The following is a 16,522-nucleotide window of genomic DNA, read 5'->3' as shown; positions in this document are numbered from 1 at the left end:
AGCCACGGCATGGTGGCTTGGAAGCAAATCAGGCACCCGAGGGCGGAAACTTCCGTCAACATGCTGGAGAAAGGGGTGGTACCTAGTTATCTTTTGCTGCAACGCACCGATCCTCAACGACACTTCCACCCCCCCCCCCCCCCCAATCCAAGGGCCTCCACTACCACACAACTACTGTACACTGTACATATACATAGTACATACACTACCTTGCCAGATCCTCCCTCTTTTCCATGTCTACAGGACCTGCTTAAACACGCCGACATCCAACGGCACCCGCTCCCCCATCCAAATCGCCCTCTCCGTGTGGTTCCGCAGCTCCTTCTCCCCCTCGGGCACCCCTTCCTCGATCGTGTTGGGGTGCACCAGCACCGACAGCGGCCCGCGCCAGACGGCGATCCACGGCACGAAGGCGCCAAACTGCGCCGGCGTCAACAGGTTCACCTCGAACATGGCCACCGGGTGCGGCCCCACCGGCCGGTCCCAGAACCGGTAGATGCGCAGCTCGGGGAACTCGCGGCGGATGCGCTCGTGGAGCTGCCGCGCGTACTCGGTCTCTGCGGGTCCGTCGCGTTGGCGCGCGTGAGCGTGTGGGAGTGCGGTGCGCCGTGCTGGGCGGAAGAAGAGGAGGTGGAGGTAGGGCGTGGAGGGTGGAACATGGAGGGTAAGGCGAACGTTTCGCCCGCAAGACGGACAAAGAAAAAGAGGTAGGTGGGGTTCAACTTACGCTGCGGGTTGGTTTGAAAGTAATAGATGTGCACGTCGCTGCCGGTGGTGTTAGCCCGGCTCAGCGGTGAGGGTTTGTTTCCTCGGCGGCCCGAGGACACCAAGAAAACACTCACAAGCCCCCTCTCCGGCCATTGTCCAAGGGCTCGGGGAACTTGTCGTATGCGCTGCTGAGGATGCCGGTTTGCGGGGTTTGGAGGCTCTTGCCATCCTCGTTCCTCTCTTCGGTGAGCGGCGGGAGGCCTTCGTACCCGGCCAACGGCGACGGATACCCGGGGATCGGGCCGGACATTGTGCAGTGATCGCTAGGACGGCGTTGCAAAAGTGGTCTGAGCTGTGAGCAGGCAACGAAGTGACCCAAAGCAAGAGGTGGTCGAATGGATTTCGGGTCTTGAAGTGTTTGCTTCGCCTGCTTTAAGGTCTCCAAGAGGCTGCGAGTCGTGAGGTTGATGCGGGTTTGTAAGCTGGTTCCACACCCCGCATTTGGGACGCTACGAATGGAAGAGGGACCGCTGCAGTCTCTCTCCCTTTCACGATATGATGTGATCCCCGTCGCATGCCGAGCCTCCCTCCCTTCTGGAAATCGTCATTTCCAGCGAGCAGCACGGCCTATCTGATACTGATACATCGATAGGTATGTACTATGTTTCTCGACATGGGAGCCGCTCGTTCATCCAAGCGCCTACGGTTCGAAAAGAAAGGGCAAAAATACCAGGTAGTCTCCAAATCAACACAAGCTCACCGGCTTACCTAACCACCTCTATTCTTGATGGGAGAGGCGGGTAGCCGGCTACAACCTCCACTGCTGAGGGGGGGGTTCCTTGGTTGAGGATGAGGAGCGGAGGTGGCAGACAGCCCTCGACCTGCAACTTCAGAGCTCAACGAGAAATGAACCATCCGCCTGCCTGTACTTGGCGAGTCCGTACCGGGGGCTGTTGATGGAAAAGTTGAGCACCGCCGTGGCGATGCATTGGTATGCCGCAATCAGCTTCTCGACCTGGCCCAAGGATTCGGGGTGTCGCTGAGCGGCTGCTGACCGCATGGTCGAAGCATGGCGGTCGTAGTCCTGGATGCACCGGTCGATGTCTTGGATGATGTGATGCACGGCGCCCTCGAGGTCTGTGCCGAGCTCCCTCATCGTGATGGGTAGAAGGTTGCCAAAGGCGCCGTCTTTCTGGCGAGTCATCAGCTGCTGTGTCACGACAAGGCCATGCTCACAGGGGCGTGCATACCAGCTCCTTTTTGAGCGAGAACAGCTCGTTGATTCTGCGGCATGCTCCATTAGCTCAACGCTGCGTGCTTGACTCCCCGAGACACCAGGACCTACAGGATGAGTAGCTTGTTGACGCAGACGCCCATCTCAACATGCTCCTTCGACCGAAATATCTCGTGAGGGAGCGTGATATCGTTCAGGATGCTGCCCGGGTCAGCACTCTCTCGTCATGCCATCCCGGAATGAGAAGAGAGAGAGAAAAAAGAAAGATGGACAAGAAGACAACGTTACCGGGTCAAAACCAAAAAGGCCTCCGTCGACGACGTTTTCAGCCGCCAGCTGTAAAACTCCTCCACGCTCGGCACCGCGCCCGTCACCCGCGCGCGATGCTCCGCGACGCAGCCTTCCATGTACTCCCTCAGCCGGCCGGCCAGCTCCACGAGGTCGTCCGGCCTCCGCTCGCCCGCCGCCGCGCGGATGCGCCCGGCCACGTCGGAAAAGCTCGCGCACGTCCTGGTTGGGGCCGGAGGAGCATGCGGCCGGCCATCGCGAGAGCAGAAGCAGAACCGGTCCGCGCAGCGCAGGGCGTGCTCCACGAACGCCGCCGACCGCCGGCTGTACTCGTCGGCGTCGGACAGCTCGCGGCCGCCGCTGCCGTCGATGGCGTCGTCCCAGAGGAAGAGCCAGATGTTGTAAAAGGCGGCCGTTTCGAGGGCGTCGTAGGGCGCGTCGGGGAAGAGCCTGGCTCGTGTTGCACGGATCGTCAGCCTGCCTGGTTGGATGTGGTGCGTGGTCTGCACGGCGGTGTCTTTGATCGGCTTGTCTCCTGCCCACGGTCCGGCTTTCCGTCCCTCGTTCTACACCACGCACCGCAGGGCCAGACAAGCCAGCCGTCATCATGGCCAGGGCGAGCCAACCGAGGCACAAGCAACAGAGCACAGCCACCTACCCAGCCGCAAACAGCCCTATATCCGCCATTTTCACCTTTTCCAACTTTCGTCTGAGCACCTGGATCGTTTTCTCGTCTTTCCCACCTCCCTCTCCCTCTCCATCTTCATCCCCTATCAAGATCTCTTCCAACCGGCCATCCACCGCTGGCCGTACCCGCTCATGGAGCGGATTCACCCCCTGCTTCCACGCGGCAAACGCAGGAGTGAGGTCGGGGATGCGGAGGCGTTCCCCTTGGAAGGGTGGGATGGCTTGCGCCGTGGGATCTTCGGGAGTCATGGGTGTGCTTTGGAGAACGGAGAGGAAGAAGACGAGGGGGGTGAAATGGCAAAACGAAGCCGAACAAAATGGATTGATGTCTGCTTCTCCAAAAAAAAAAAAAAAGGAGGGAACCGAAACTATGCCCTCGTCGGGTCCCTACGCCCTGATGTACAAATGAACAGCACGCGAGGCTGACTTGGGGTGACAAACAAGAGCCATCAGCGAGGATCCACATCGCCGAACCCCGACTGGAGGTTGCATGCTGCTGCTGCAGGCCGGGCCCGGACCTCCGAGTGCGAGACCTCGGCGGGCGGCAAACTGTCGTTCCGCTCTCACTTTACACTTTACGAAGCTTCACCGGTCGACGGAGGAAACGTCAGGCATTTCCCCGACGTTCCAGGACGCAAAACGTTCCACGACGCAAACCCATGGTGTATTCTCGACCGGCCCGGCGGCGGCGTTAAACAGATAATACATTGTACAGATTCACACAAGCCTGTTGTCACCATCATGTGGACGGGAAAGCAAATAAAAGAGAACAAAGTATCAGTGCTACCTATGCCCTTGGCTACCTTGTAAAGCCAGCACACGCCGGGGCTGGCTATCCCATTCTATCCCATGCTCCCATGTCCATCCCGTAATTTTTTTTTGTCTTTTTTTTATTTTCTCTTCGCCGGTGCCCGGCTGATGGATCGGTACGAGGCAGGATGGCAACGCTTAGGCCGCGCCGGCGCCGTTGGTGGGGGCGGGGGCGGCGCCAGCACCGGTCTCGTGGTGGTGGTGGTGGCCGTCGTCATCGTCGTCGTCGACGTGCGAGGTGTTGACCTTCTCGCCGGTCTCGGCGTCGACAAAGGCATCGCCGGCGACCACCACCTCGCGGTTGCTAATCCTCCGCATGAGCTCGAAAAAGTGCGAGTTCTTGAACTTGTCCGAGGTGTTGTCGGCCACCGAGTTGACAATGTCGGCGGCGGCCTTGGCGAGGGCCTCGTCGTTGGCGCGCTTCTGGCGCAGCTCGCGCTCCTTGTCCTGCTCCTCAGCGAGGGCCTCGAGGTCCTTGTCGATGATGGCCATCTCGGCCTCGGTGGGCGGCATGACGCGGGGGCCGTGCTCGGCCATCCACTTGTCCTGCTCGCGCGCAAACTCGGCGTCGTAGGCCTTTTGCTTCTCGGCCCAGCTAGCCAGGTCGTTCTCGAGGATCAGGTTGTCGTACTCGCCAAAGGCGCGGTCGAAGGCCTCGGCCTCGGCGGTAGCGGCGGCCTCGGCAGTAGCGGCGACCGCGGCGGCGTCCGCCTGGCCTTGGATCGGAGCGGCCGGGGCGAAGGCGTTCATCATGGCCGGGGGGCGGAAGCCGTACATGGGGCCGGCGGCGAACGGGGTCGAGCGGGCGGCCATGGCCATGGGCTGGTTCGCGGGAGCCATGGTGGCGGCGTGGGCCTGGACGCGCATGGCCGAGGCGGCGCCGGGACCGGCGTTGCCGGCGCCGATCTGCATGCTCGAGAACTCGGAAACCCAGTCCTGGGCCAGCGCATTACCGCCGACGGCAGCAGCAGGAGCAGGGGCGCCCGGGATGGGAGCATGCTGAGCCGGGCCGGCCGGGGCGAAGCGAGGACCGGGAACCATGGCGGTCATGTCGAGACCGGGGGCGAGGGCAGGCTCCATGACGGGACCGGCCTGCTGGAAATTGGCAAAGGCGGCCTCGGTGCCGTTGGCGAACTGGGTCTGCGAGCGGAAGGTCTGCGGTTTCATGGACCGGTTAGCATCCAATGATGATGACGACGACGACGACGACGACGAGGAGGAGCACCCCCTTCGACAGAGGGAGCCCGGTCGGGAAGAAAAAACGTACATTGCCGAGGCCGGCCTGAGGCGCAGCGCCGGCCAGGCGATCCTGATGCAGGGAGCGGTCGCGGTCGACATGGTTGAGGAGGGTCTTGCCCGCGTTGGACGGGCCACACATGCTGTCGGCCATGGTGTCGATCGGGGATGTCAGAGATCGAAGGATCTGAAGAGAGACTGGCTGAAGAAGTAGGGCTGATGGGGCTCTTTGGAAGACGAGCGATGGAGAGAAGCGGCTGGCACAAGGAACTGCGCAAACCCGGTGGTTGGAAGAAGAGGGAGAGAAGCCGAGGTTGAAGAGCTCGAGGGAAAGCGGTGGTGGGAAGATATAGGGATCGAAATCAAGCGGCGGCGCTGCGGATTTGGGAGGGAAGAGCGCGCAAGAATAGTATCAGCGGCATTTCCAAAAAAGACAATAGGGTTGACGCCATTCGCAGGCGGGTCCGCGAGGATCGTGGGCGTGTGGTGTGGTGGTTTTGTGGCCGCGAGGCGGGGGGAGAGTTAGAAGGTGGTGATGCCAGGGTTGGTGGTGACTCGGCGTTTGGGGGGGGGGGGGGGGGTGGACATGGCCGGGAAGCCGACTCGTCCAGTGGTGGCAGCGCTCCAGTGCAGGGCGGGCCGAGCCTGTGATTGAGGGGCCCAGAGGGGCGAAGCCAAGAGCCGAGTACAGTGCGATGATGCACATGAAGGAGCTCTTGGTGGCATGCCCCACCGAATCGGATACACCGTCTGCTCACCTTGGCTCACCGAGGGGTCACCTTGGCCAGCTACACCGAGGTCTCCACCATGTGGGGAGGGGGGATTTCTGGCCAGCTGGACATCAACGGGCAGGGGTGGCAGTGGCATCCATAGCATTCACCACCCAAGCACGAAACGCGGTACTAGTTATTCCCTATTCACCCCATTGACATCGCAACCCCAATTACCACAACAATACCTGACCTACCACCAGCGACGGCCATTCTCTTTGCGAAGCTCAGGTCTCGGCAATTTCTTCCTTGCGGGGATTTTTGATATCTTTTTCTTATTGTACATACAACAACAATAGAAACAGGAGCTCCTGTCGTTTCAGAATGGTTCGCTCTCCCTCCCCTCCCTCTTCCTCTCTCTCTCTCTCTCTCTCTCTCCTCTGGCTTTTCTCCCAAGGCCCGGGACTCTCTCAAGGCAGTTTGTTGGGTCGTGGAGACAGTTGGCCAGCGGCTGGTCTGCACATACAAAAGATAGATAGAAACAAAGCAAGCTGACCCGTTGCTCCCCCCCTCCCTCACTGCAGGCGGCAGGAACACAAGTCATTGCCAACTCTGGCCACGATGACATGATTGTACGTAGTTCCGATTCCCGAGCTGTTGCTGATACGAACCAACAACACCGACGACGACGACGACGACAACGACAACGAAACCCAACCCCCCTCCCTTGCCTCGCCACCCAAGAGATCCCCTGTCTGACCCGATGCTCCAGCACGATGCAGTCCTCGACTACTACGGCCGGAGGTTAGCGACATGCTCCTCGGACCGCACCATCAAGATCTTCGAGATTGAGGGCGAGACGCAACGGTTGACCGAGACGCTCAAGGGGTACGTCGGCCCTCGGTAGAACTCCCGGGTCCTCTCTTCTCCTCCCCCCGCCCGGACGGACGGAGCTCACATGGGAAAACAAAAAAACAACAGGCACGACGGCGCCGTCTGGTGCGTCTCGTGGGCGCATCCCAAGTACGGCAACATCCTGGCCTCGGCGGGCTACGACGGCAAGGTGCTCATCTGGCGCGAGACCAACGGCGCGTGGCAGCGCATCTTCGACTTTGCCCTGCACAAGGCGAGCGTCAACGTGGTGGCCTGGTCCCCGCACGAGGCCGGCTGCCTGCTGGCCTGCGCCTCGTCCGACGGCAACGTCAGCGTCCTCGAGTTCCGCGACAACAGCCAGTGGGAGCACGCCATCTTCCACGCCCACGGCCTCGGCGTCAACTCGGTCTCGTGGGCCCCCGCCACCAGCCCCGGCAGCATCGTCAGCAGCAAGCCCGGCCCCAAGGCCACCGGCAACCGCCGCTTCGTCACGGGCGGCTCCGACAACACCCTCAAGATCTGGGTCTACGACCCGGCCGCCAACGGCTACAAGCTCGAGCGCGAGCCCCTGACGGGCCACACCGACTGGGTCCGCGACGTCGCCTGGAGCCCGACCGTGCTGCAAAAGAGCTACATCGCCAGCGCCTCGCAGGACCGCACCGTCCGCATCTGGACCAGCGACCCCGCGAACCCGCTGCAGTGGTCGTCCAAGGTGCTCAGCTTTGACGCCGCCGTTTGGCGCGTCAGCTGGTCCCTCAGCGGCAACGTGCTGGCGGCGTCGGGCGCCGACAACAAGGTGACGCTGTGGAAGGAGAACCTCAAGGGCGAGTGGGAGTGCGTCAAGACGATCGAGGAGTGAAGAAGGCAGGTGCAGGATCGTGCGTCTAAGGCGCGCGCGCGCGCGCGCGCGTGTGTGTGTGTGTCGCGTGCGGATGGGATGCAAAGGAGCCGGGCGTTATGGTTAGAGCTAATACAGTAGTTTGTCGGCCATCTCGATCTCGGAACCGGCAGGCATGTCACGCCGGTGATTGACTTGTGATGCAGTGACACCAAGGCCATGGAAATGAACCAGGCCAAGAAAAATTGCATATATAGACATTTGTCCCCAAGGCGTACCTCATACCAAGAAACGTCAAACCCAGTCGCTGGTCGACGGCTGCTTTGGACGGCTCTGCAGAGAGCTGAACGAGACGTCCCAATGTCGTTGTCGAGCCAAGGTTGGCCCGTTCCCAACGCGCTGCCTGGGTTCGTGCCCGCCGAGACTCGAGGTCCAAGATGCCCTGCTCGAAGCTCTGCGTCACGTATGCAGGCCGAACACACTCTACAATCAAGGTTTGGCGTGGCTCAGGGAGGGAGAGGCAGCACGGCACGGCACGGCAACGTCAAGTCCACCCACCTCGGGGAGAAGCTGCCGAAGCGGCCAGGGCATGCATGAAAGAAGCACGCCCGTCCTACGAAATGCCCTGCTCGGTCGAGGTTCGGATCTGTTGGTTTGATGTCGTAGATACATGACACACACACACACATACACACACATATACATACATACACGACACACACGCACTCGTTCTCCTCGGGCTTGCCGTCCCCATCGGACGCAATTCTGCCGCTCCCAACCATGCCTTCTCTCCACCAGCGCATGGAATGCCCTCGGCCGACTTCCCTGCCACCACCGCGCACGCGCCTTTCTTTGTATTGCGTTTCGAACAGAGCATGATGGGCCCTCGGGTCGCCCAGGCTGTCCTGCGCCGGGAGTCAAGGGTCAAGGTCCGTCTCGGGCAGGTCGGGCCCATGAGGATCGAGGATCTGCCTCCGAGGGTCCCTGAAAGCCGACCCTTCTTCTCGTCCACCCTCTTTTCCTTTCTCGGCCTTCCACCCCTTGACACCCACCGTACGCTGCGGCCGTTGTCGACGGCTGCGGGTGTGCAACCCGACCACTTCGGCCGGGCGATAGGCACTGCGGGTCAGGTATCAAAGCACCAGAGAGAGAGAGAGAGAGAGAGATGGGCAAGAGAGAGATAGGGGGGATGGTCAACGATTGGATCACTTGTACATGGCAGCGAGAAGAAACCTTTGGAAAGCATCCGTCAAAATTCGAAGCGCACCGACAAAGATACCCATTGCGGTGCCATTGTCCTATAATACAACAACACTGCTTTGCTGCTCGGCTACTTGATGGGAACGTTGAAGGATGAGAGACAGTGAGGTCCCATTAAAGGTACTTTGCAGAGCTCGCCTGCCATCCAAAGTGCCGACAAGACATCGCCTATGCAACATGCACCATGTCAACGCCAACATCAGCGTGAATGGTACCATCAACATCATTCTCATCCCCAAAGACAACAACAAAGCGAACCAAGGGCTTAGCAGAGAAGAAGAGGAAGAAGAAGAACAAGGAGGGAGAGACTCTTTTCGGTCTCTCAGTATTAGTAGGTAGTAGGCAACTAAGTACCGTAGGGTAGTAGTGATTAACATATAAACAACACCGCAGAGAAGACGTCATCATCATCCTCCCCTTTCGACATCTCGCTTCTTTTCTCCCCCGCCGGCGGGACATTTCACCGCCCGACGACACAAGCATGACCGCAACCGACCCCATCCCTAAAAAAAGCATGGCAACATGACTTGCAAGACCATAGCCGGAGAAAACAAAAAGAATAGAAGAAAGCAAGGGCCATGAGGAGGAGAAAGAACCAAAAAAATCAAGCCAGACCAAAAAGAAAAAAAAAAAAAAACCAGAACCAGACCCAGTCCCAGCCAGCACTCCTCTTTCTTCCGCGACATGCAAGGGAAAAGAAACGCAGCATAAAACCAGGGCTTGCCATCTCGTGTATCTTTATCCTCCTCCACCTGACCAACCAACGCGTTGGACCTTGTGTGTTTTTTTTTTTTTCTCTTGTTTTTTTTTCTTTTTCCACCACCACCGCCACCGCCGCCGCCACCGTCACCGTAACCGTGTATATTTCCTACCCAACTCGCAAAGGGCCCTTCCCCCCCCCCCCCCCCCCCCCCTCTGCCCGGGCCCATCTTCACCGCCCCAACTGAGAGAGAGAGAGAGAGAGTAAAAAACCGTCACAGCTTGCTCCCCAGCATCTGCCCTCTCCCGGCCCTAGATGGCCACCAGCCGCACTAGAGCCTCAGCTCCCGGACGATCTGCTCCGCCATGGCCTTGTACTGCCATGTATCGCCGCCGACGCGCTTGAACTGGACGCCGTGGAGGCTCACGATGGGCACCTTGACGATGACAATCTCGAAGCGGATCTCGCCTTCGGACACGCCCGGCTCGGCGGCGGCGGCGCGCGACGACGAGCCGTGGTGGCCGGACGAGTGCGAGTGGGGCCGATGAGCGGCGTAGGCCGGGCGGCGGTCCTCCTCGGCGATGCTCGGGGTGTGGACGCAGCTGAAGCCGCCCTTGATCTCGGCGTAGTCGACGCCGAGGCGCTTGAGCACGCGCTTGATGTCGGCGCGGATTTCGGGCAGAGGCTTGGTCGAGGTGGTGGAGACGCTGAAGATGCCCTTGAGGTAGACGGGCTTGGCAAGGTCCGGGTCCTCGGGCTCGAGCCGCTCGTGGGAGCCGCCGCTCGTCTCGCCGCCCTCGGTGACGGCGCCGCCCAGCTCGGCGTCCGTCTCCTCCTTGACGGGCTCGTGCTGGCCGCCTCCCGGCAGCTGCTGCTCGGCCTCGCGACGGGCCCGCCGCGCCTGGATGCTCTCTCGCCGGGCGTGGCCGAGCGACTTGGCGCGCATCGAGACCGACTTTTGCAGGGAGCTGGAGCGCGGATCCGACGGGTCCTTTCTCCTGTCGCGGGTGCTGAGCCGCCGGAGGATCGACACGGCGCCGCCGCCGCCGCCGCTCTTTTTGGGGATCGCCATCTCGGGCGACAGGAGGCCGTTGTTGACGGGCTCCCGGACCTGATCCTCGCTGTGGGAGCGGGCCCGGGCCCGACCCCCGCGGCTTCCCTCGGTGTGGGCCGGCTGGGGAGGCGGGAGCTCGGCGAGCGAGTGCTTCTCCCGGGGCCGCACGACGGGGGACGGCGGCACGGGGGTCGGCTGGCCTGCTGCGGCGACGGCGGCACCTGAACGCGGGGCGGCACCGAGGGCTGCGGGGCCTGGGCGGCCTGCTGGGCCCGCTCGCGCTCAAACTTCTCGCGGACCAGGTAGTAGACCGAGATCATGGGGTCGAAGGCGTTGAGCGGGTCGTCGCCGAGCGGCAGGCCCTCGGAGCTGCCGTTGGTGAGGGTCTCCTTGCTGGTTATTGAGTTGCGGCGCTTGTAAAAGTCAAACCCGAAGCTGCGCTTCTTCTCGGCGTCCTTGACGCTGGGCGGCGCCTGCTCGCGCTCCTTTTCGAGGCGGCGAACGGCGGCCAGGTACTTGGGCGAGGTGATCTTCTTGGTGAGCTCCTCGCGGATCTGCTCGGGCGAGCCGAACTTGAAGCCCGTCATGTGGGCGATGACCTCGTCGTCCAGCGGCAGCTTCAGGGGCTCGCGGTGCGGGAGGTAGTTCTCGGGAGGGCCGTTGTAGCCCTTGAGCATCCAGGGGTGGTTCATGACCTCGTGCATGGTGGCTCGCTGCTTGGGGTCGGTGACGAGCATCCTCGAGATCAAGTGCTTGCATTCTGATCGCTGGTGGTTAGCCGAAGCTTGCCATGGACGAAAGGGTGGGTTTTGTGTTCCCTACCGCTGGTCAGCCAAGGGGGGTAGTCGACGACGCCCTTCTTGATCTTTTGGTGAAGGGCGGGCATGTACTGGTCGTCAAACGGCACCTTGCCGCAGACGAGGACGAAGAGGACGACGCCGAAGCTCCAGACGTCGACCTCGGGGCCCGTGTAAGGGCGGGCCTGGAGCAGCTCGGGAGCGGCGAAGTACAGGCTGCCGCAGTACGTCTTGAGCTTCCGGTCCTCGTCGGGGGAGAAGAGGTTGCTGAGGCCAAAGTCGATGATCTTGATGTCGCCCGTTTTGCTGATGAGGATGTTTTCGATCTTGAGGTCGCGGTGGACGATGCTGTTGCGGTGGCAGTAGTCGACGGCGCTGGCGATCTGGCGGGCAAACTTGCGGGCCTGCTTCTCCTTGAGCTTGCCGTGCGAGATGATGTAGTCGAGCATCTGGCCGCCGTTGACGTATTCGAACAGCATGTACCAGTGCCAGCGGGTCCGCAGGTTGTCCCGCAGGCCGCAGATGTACTGGTGGTTCAGCAGGCTGACGATGGCGGCCTCGCGGGCGTTGCGGTCCTCCCTCGCGGCGTCGGCGCGCTCTCTCTCCTCCCGGCTCGCGCGACCGTCGTCGGGCGAAACGCGCTCGATGATCTTGCAAGCAACCTAGACGCGGGGGCGGGGGGGCGGAGATGTACCCTCTTCGGTTAGGATCGAGACGTAGGCAGAAGAAGAAGAAACGCACGAGTCATGAATGCATAGAGAAGGCAAGGTGGGCAACAGCAGGTAGCGCGAGAGAGAGAGGCAGAGAGAAAAGCGAGAAGGGGGAGGACGGGACTTGCCAGTTCGTTGGTTCCCTCCTTTCTCGCCAGCTTGACCTTGCCCATGCTCCCCTGACCGATGGTCTTGATGAAGGCATAGTTTCCGGAGGGCGCGGGGATGACGGTGCGATATCTGGGCTTGCCGGGCCGCTGGGAGCCCTGCGACTCGACGGGCCTCTCGCGAGAGTGCTCGGCGGCGGCCGAGGACGACTCCGGGGCGTGCTCCGAGGGGGGGTGTCGGGGCGAGGGGGCGCCGTTGGTGGACCGCTGGCTGCTGCGGCGGTGGGGGCGCGAAGCCTCGGCTCGCGTGGCCGACTCGGATCGCGGCAGAGGTTCAGGGCGCGGTGCCGTCTGAGGGCGTCGGGTCGTGCGGACCGACTGGGAGCGGATGGGCATGTCCTGCCCGGGGGAAAGCGTCGTCGCCATGGCAGGCGGCTGTTGAGAATTGGCACACCGAGGCCGGGTGCCCGGTTGCGCGTGGGAAAGGAAGAGGGAGAAGGAGATTCGGTGGTTTTGTTGGGGGGGTTGGGGCCTGGAAGACGCAGGCGCGGAGGCTGCAATCCGAAACGTGCAAGCCTGGGCCGACGACTCGATCGACGTCGCTGCAGCCCGCCAGCCGGAGCCGAAGGAGGGCGGCGATGGATGAGAAGAGGGGGGGGGGGAGGGCGACGGTTTCGAAGTGCGGGAGCGGTGGATCGGGAACGGACCTAGGGAGGCTGGATGGGGGAGGGGACGAGCGAGGCGGTGGGCGGAACGAGGCGAGGAGGGCGGAGAGGATGGTGTTGAGCGACGAATGGATGGATGAAGGGAGGTGAGGTGCGGAGGGGCGAGGGGAATGGGACAGGCCGATCGATAAATGCGATGAGAGCGGTCGAGGGTCGGGGCGGTGTTGACAGGGTCCCGGCGTTGTTTGGAGGAGTGGATAGCAATCTCAGGGATACCGTAGGACGGAGGGGCGGAGTGGACTGTTATGGAGTCGAGAAGCCAATCATCAGCAACGAGCCGACGGCAACGAAATCAAAAACCGATGCCAAAAAACCACCGCGAGGGCACGGGTTGGGGGGTCCTACCCAGCTGGCTGGTTGGCAAAACAATCCGTCCTGGATTGCTTGCTTCGGTGGTTCGGGGTTCGGGCGAGCAGCGTGTGTTCGCCTCAAGGTTCCAAGGTTCCGAAGGTTCCAAGGTTGGGCAGTGGGACAGTTGCAAGTTGGAAGCTTTGCTTTTCAAAGGACGGGAGCCGGGAGGTGAGGGGGGGGGGGGTTTGAACAAGGGAGTGAAGGACAGCAGCTGGGGCCAAGGTCAAGGGGGGGGGGGGGGGGGGGGAGGAGGCCGAGGGATGGAGATGGGGAAGAGGTTCCAACCTGAGGTGACCTGAATGGAAGGTTGAGTGGTGGCGGGTAAGTACCTAGGTACCTAACTGGGTCCCAAGTCGCTGAACAGGATGGACGGTAGCAACCAAAAAAGGTCAGGCAGGGCAGGTAACCAAGGAAGGTACCTAAGGCAGGCGAGCGATGTCCAGTGGCGCCAGGGCAGGTGGGTGCCAGGCAGGCGGTACGGACAGACATGGACCCTCAGACGAGGCCCAGTACCTAAGGTAACGTCCGCTTCAATAGGCGGGAGGGTCCCCACTCTTTCCTGCCCGTGAGCACCTACCCCTACCCGATCTCAGGTCGGCCGGGCAGTTCACCTCAGGCAGGTAAGGTAATTACTGTACCGTACTGTGTACCTCACGGCTACCAACCGCCTACCAGACCTCACTTCTCGCCAGTGATAATTTCACAACCTGAGACACCCGACACAACGGGATAGACGCGTTGCCCTCGTGGGCCACCCGGGATCATGGACGCTTCTGGCCTGGTCATGCCACCGAGATAGGTACCTTTTTTTTGGGGGGGTCGACTCGGCCTCGTTGTCAAAGAACTCCAAACTCCCGTCTGGGAAGCAGAAAAGCCGACCCCCCCTTTTTTTTCCCCCTTTGACATCACAGCTCGCTAGCCCCCCTCTTCGCTTCAGGAAATGCTCACGGACGGCCAAACCGGTCCATGATCCACCCGCGATCCGGCGCCATCGATCTCGGCCCCATCGAACGGGTCCGCCCCATCGGGACCGCCGTCCAGGAACCGGGGCGCTTCCTCCATGTGATAGATACAGTCGTGATCGAAACGATAGCTTGACCTACAGCGCGGCCCCTGCCTGCGTTTGCGTCGCACCTCACCATGGCCAAAGCTCTCTACCCTCTTCGAAAACAACACCAAAATGCGGAAGCTTGGTTTCGAATGATCGACAACGAGTATCTCTCCAAATAGGTACCATAGGCAGCTGACGAAGACGAACAGGATATAAGCTCTAGCTTTACAGTACGTTGCAAAAGGGGAAATATTATCAACAAAATATCCTCTGTACTGAAGCTCTGCAACAGAGCTCTCAAGTGATAGCTGTATCTTGCTGTTTGGCCCTGTTTTGACTGTACAGTAGCTGTTGGAAGGAGTAGTGGTGTGACGATGATGATGATGATGATGATGCAGAGGTGTATTATGCCAAGCTGCATGTCAGGCGAATTTTTGACTGATGCTCTGCTATAGTATACCTTACGCAGCATTGTGCAGCGTTGATGGATCCTCCCCCTCCCCCGGGGGGGCTGCCAGGTGCCGGGAAGATGCCCTGCGAAAGGCCATCTTTGTATGTTGATCACAGCCTTGCAACGAATTCCTTTCCGAAAAGAGAGTGCGCCTCGGTCTCGACTTCGGCTTCGTTCAACGTTGGTCCCTACCTCCCTCCACACGGCGCTTCATGCTCCTCGGAGGGGTAATTCGAGGAGGGGAGGGGAGGGGGCTGCAGCAGCAGCAGCATGTTTTGTTCCACGGGGACTTGGCCGGTGGCTGCTGGCGTTTTCCAAGACATACCATGGATGGGCGCTTCGGCCGCTTCGCCGGGCCTGCATCCATCCAACGGTCGGAGGAACAGAAACCGGGAACTGATAGGCACACCGACTGCCACGAACGGACAGGCTGTTCTACAAGGCAGCCAAAAGCGCCGAGTTGGAACCAACGGAAACGCTCCAACTTTCGGTCAAATGAACGGCAAGTCCTGGAACGTGTCTTACGTGCGTACTGCGTATGGTTACGCATCTCCGTATCTTACACAGTACTGCCTGTGTACTAGTAGGTATAGTAAGGGAGTAAGTAGGTCAATTCAGAGACGACAGAGGACACGGCCAACAACCGGGCGAGGAATTCTTGTTTCTGATCCAACAGTGTTCCTCAACCCCGCTCCGCCTGGTACTGCACTCAGACACGCTACGCTAGCACCTCTTGGAGAAATGTAACCAACTGCGTCATTATCGACGTTGTCTGCAGGCAGGCTACCCCCCTCCCCCCCCCCACTCCTCCAACGCCACGGAGCACGCTGGCTTATCTCGGATGCGTGCCATCCAGTCGGAGAGCCCTGCTGCCAGCCGTGGCTGAAAGGCCTGCATCGCCAATTGTCACCCAGCTGCGAGCAAAGTCCTACGATATCATGGGAGGGTGGGAAGAACCGGCCGTCAAGACGGGGCCGTCATGGCCCGTCATGAGGCGTCTGGACCAGTTGCCGGGCTCGACGTGGGCATGCCCGCGACGGGGTGCTGCGTGGGTGCGTGGTTGCTCGCGCTCGGGGGGGCCCATCCGTGAATCAACGCCTCCTCTTGACAAACCTGAGACCGTCATGCATCTTGCCGCGACATGAACACACACGGCACGATGCTGCCGTGGGCGGCGAAACTCCCGTTTCTTTGTCTTGCTCAATGTCTTGCTCGGGCCAGGGTGCGTGCGTCTTGTGGGATTTGATTCGTGCATTCTTTCTTTTTGGTGTTTCTTCTTGGGCGTCCATGGGAGGGTCCTCTTCCAGGCTTCGTCTCGGAAACGGGCCCCGGGTCCCGTCTCCTCAGGTTGTCGCACTCGGTTGACCTCGACCACACGCAACCGCCGAACCTTGGGATCTTGGGGCACCAACAAGCCTGGGCTTGCCTTGATTCATGGGGATCGCCGTCCCGTCCAGTAGGTCCCGTCTGCGCGTGATGTAGAAGATGCTCAGGTCCATACTGTGTAGGTCGCTGCCTCGGGCAGGATGGACCTATTTTAACAACTGCGTACACAGTACACAGCAAAGTTCGAACGGGGCCGGGCTCCCCGCATTTGTGGATCCGGCCCCCCAGGGATTGGCCGGGCCCCACCTTGCGGACAACGCTGAGGTCGGACAGGCCCCAACCTGCTTCCATCTTCACCGCCTGCTCTTTTGGGCCATGGACTCCCCAGGCTCCATCCAACCATCGGCGGCGACGGCATTCCGATCCCCAAGCTTCCGAAATGCGTCACGGAAACAAACCGACCGGCGGATTCCAACAAACCAACGTTGACCCGACCCGACCCGACCCAGCACCCACACAACACCAATCCAACGTCCGCCGAACGGCGATCCAACGTTTTTCACTTTCCAACATCCCACCATCCACCATCCGGCGCCGTGAATCTCC

The 16,522-nt window shown here is 60.9% G+C and overlaps 5 protein-coding genes across 5 annotated transcripts; 1 reads left to right on the top strand and 4 right to left on the bottom strand.

The window, feature by feature from the left end:
- Positions 1-237: 237 nt before the first annotated feature.
- On the bottom strand, positions 238-1,018 carry VTJ83DRAFT_5510 (uncharacterized protein; the record flags this gene model as incomplete). The annotated part of the gene is made up of 3 exons (XM_071012119.1): positions 238-557; positions 728-765; positions 843-1,018. The coding sequence occupies 3 exons, from the start codon at positions 1,016-1,018 to the stop codon at positions 238-240; spliced, it is 534 nt and encodes a 177-aa protein (XP_070864885.1).
- A 579-nt stretch (positions 1,019-1,597) lies between these two features.
- VTJ83DRAFT_5509 (uncharacterized protein) lies at positions 1,598-2,917 on the bottom strand (the record flags this gene model as incomplete). The annotated part of the gene is made up of 5 exons (XM_071012117.1): positions 1,598-1,900; positions 1,959-1,992; positions 2,054-2,143; positions 2,231-2,680; positions 2,889-2,917. The coding sequence occupies 5 exons, from the start codon at positions 2,915-2,917 to the stop codon at positions 1,598-1,600; spliced, it is 906 nt and encodes a 301-aa protein (XP_070864884.1).
- Positions 2,918-3,865: 948 nt separating this feature from the next.
- Positions 3,866-5,117, bottom strand: VTJ83DRAFT_5508 (uncharacterized protein; the record flags this gene model as incomplete). The annotated part of the gene is made up of 2 exons (XM_071012116.1): positions 3,866-4,882; positions 4,995-5,117. 2 exons carry the CDS (start codon positions 5,115-5,117, stop codon positions 3,866-3,868), a joined length of 1,140 nt encoding a protein of 379 aa, XP_070864883.1.
- Positions 5,118-6,057: 940 nt separating this feature from the next.
- On the top strand, positions 6,058-7,405 carry VTJ83DRAFT_5507 (uncharacterized protein; the record flags this gene model as incomplete). The annotated part of the gene is made up of 4 exons (XM_071012115.1): positions 6,058-6,060; positions 6,258-6,305; positions 6,446-6,561; positions 6,655-7,405. 4 exons carry the CDS (start codon positions 6,058-6,060, stop codon positions 7,403-7,405), a joined length of 918 nt encoding a protein of 305 aa, XP_070864882.1.
- A 2,270-nt stretch (positions 7,406-9,675) lies between these two features.
- On the bottom strand, positions 9,676-12,438 carry VTJ83DRAFT_5506 (uncharacterized protein; the record flags this gene model as incomplete). The annotated part of the gene is made up of 4 exons (XM_071012114.1): positions 9,676-10,548; positions 10,620-11,158; positions 11,221-11,857; positions 12,070-12,438. The coding sequence occupies 4 exons, from the start codon at positions 12,436-12,438 to the stop codon at positions 9,676-9,678; spliced, it is 2,418 nt and encodes an 805-aa protein (XP_070864881.1).
- Positions 12,439-16,522: the final 4,084 nt, after the last annotated feature.

Source organism: Remersonia thermophila, chromosome 5 (assembly GCF_042764415.1).
Source record: "Remersonia thermophila strain ATCC 22073 chromosome 5, whole genome shotgun sequence".
Classification (NCBI taxonomy): Eukaryota; Fungi; Ascomycota; class Sordariomycetes; order Sordariales; family Chaetomiaceae; genus Remersonia; species Remersonia thermophila.
This window is presented reverse-complemented; position numbering and strand designations above follow the sequence as displayed.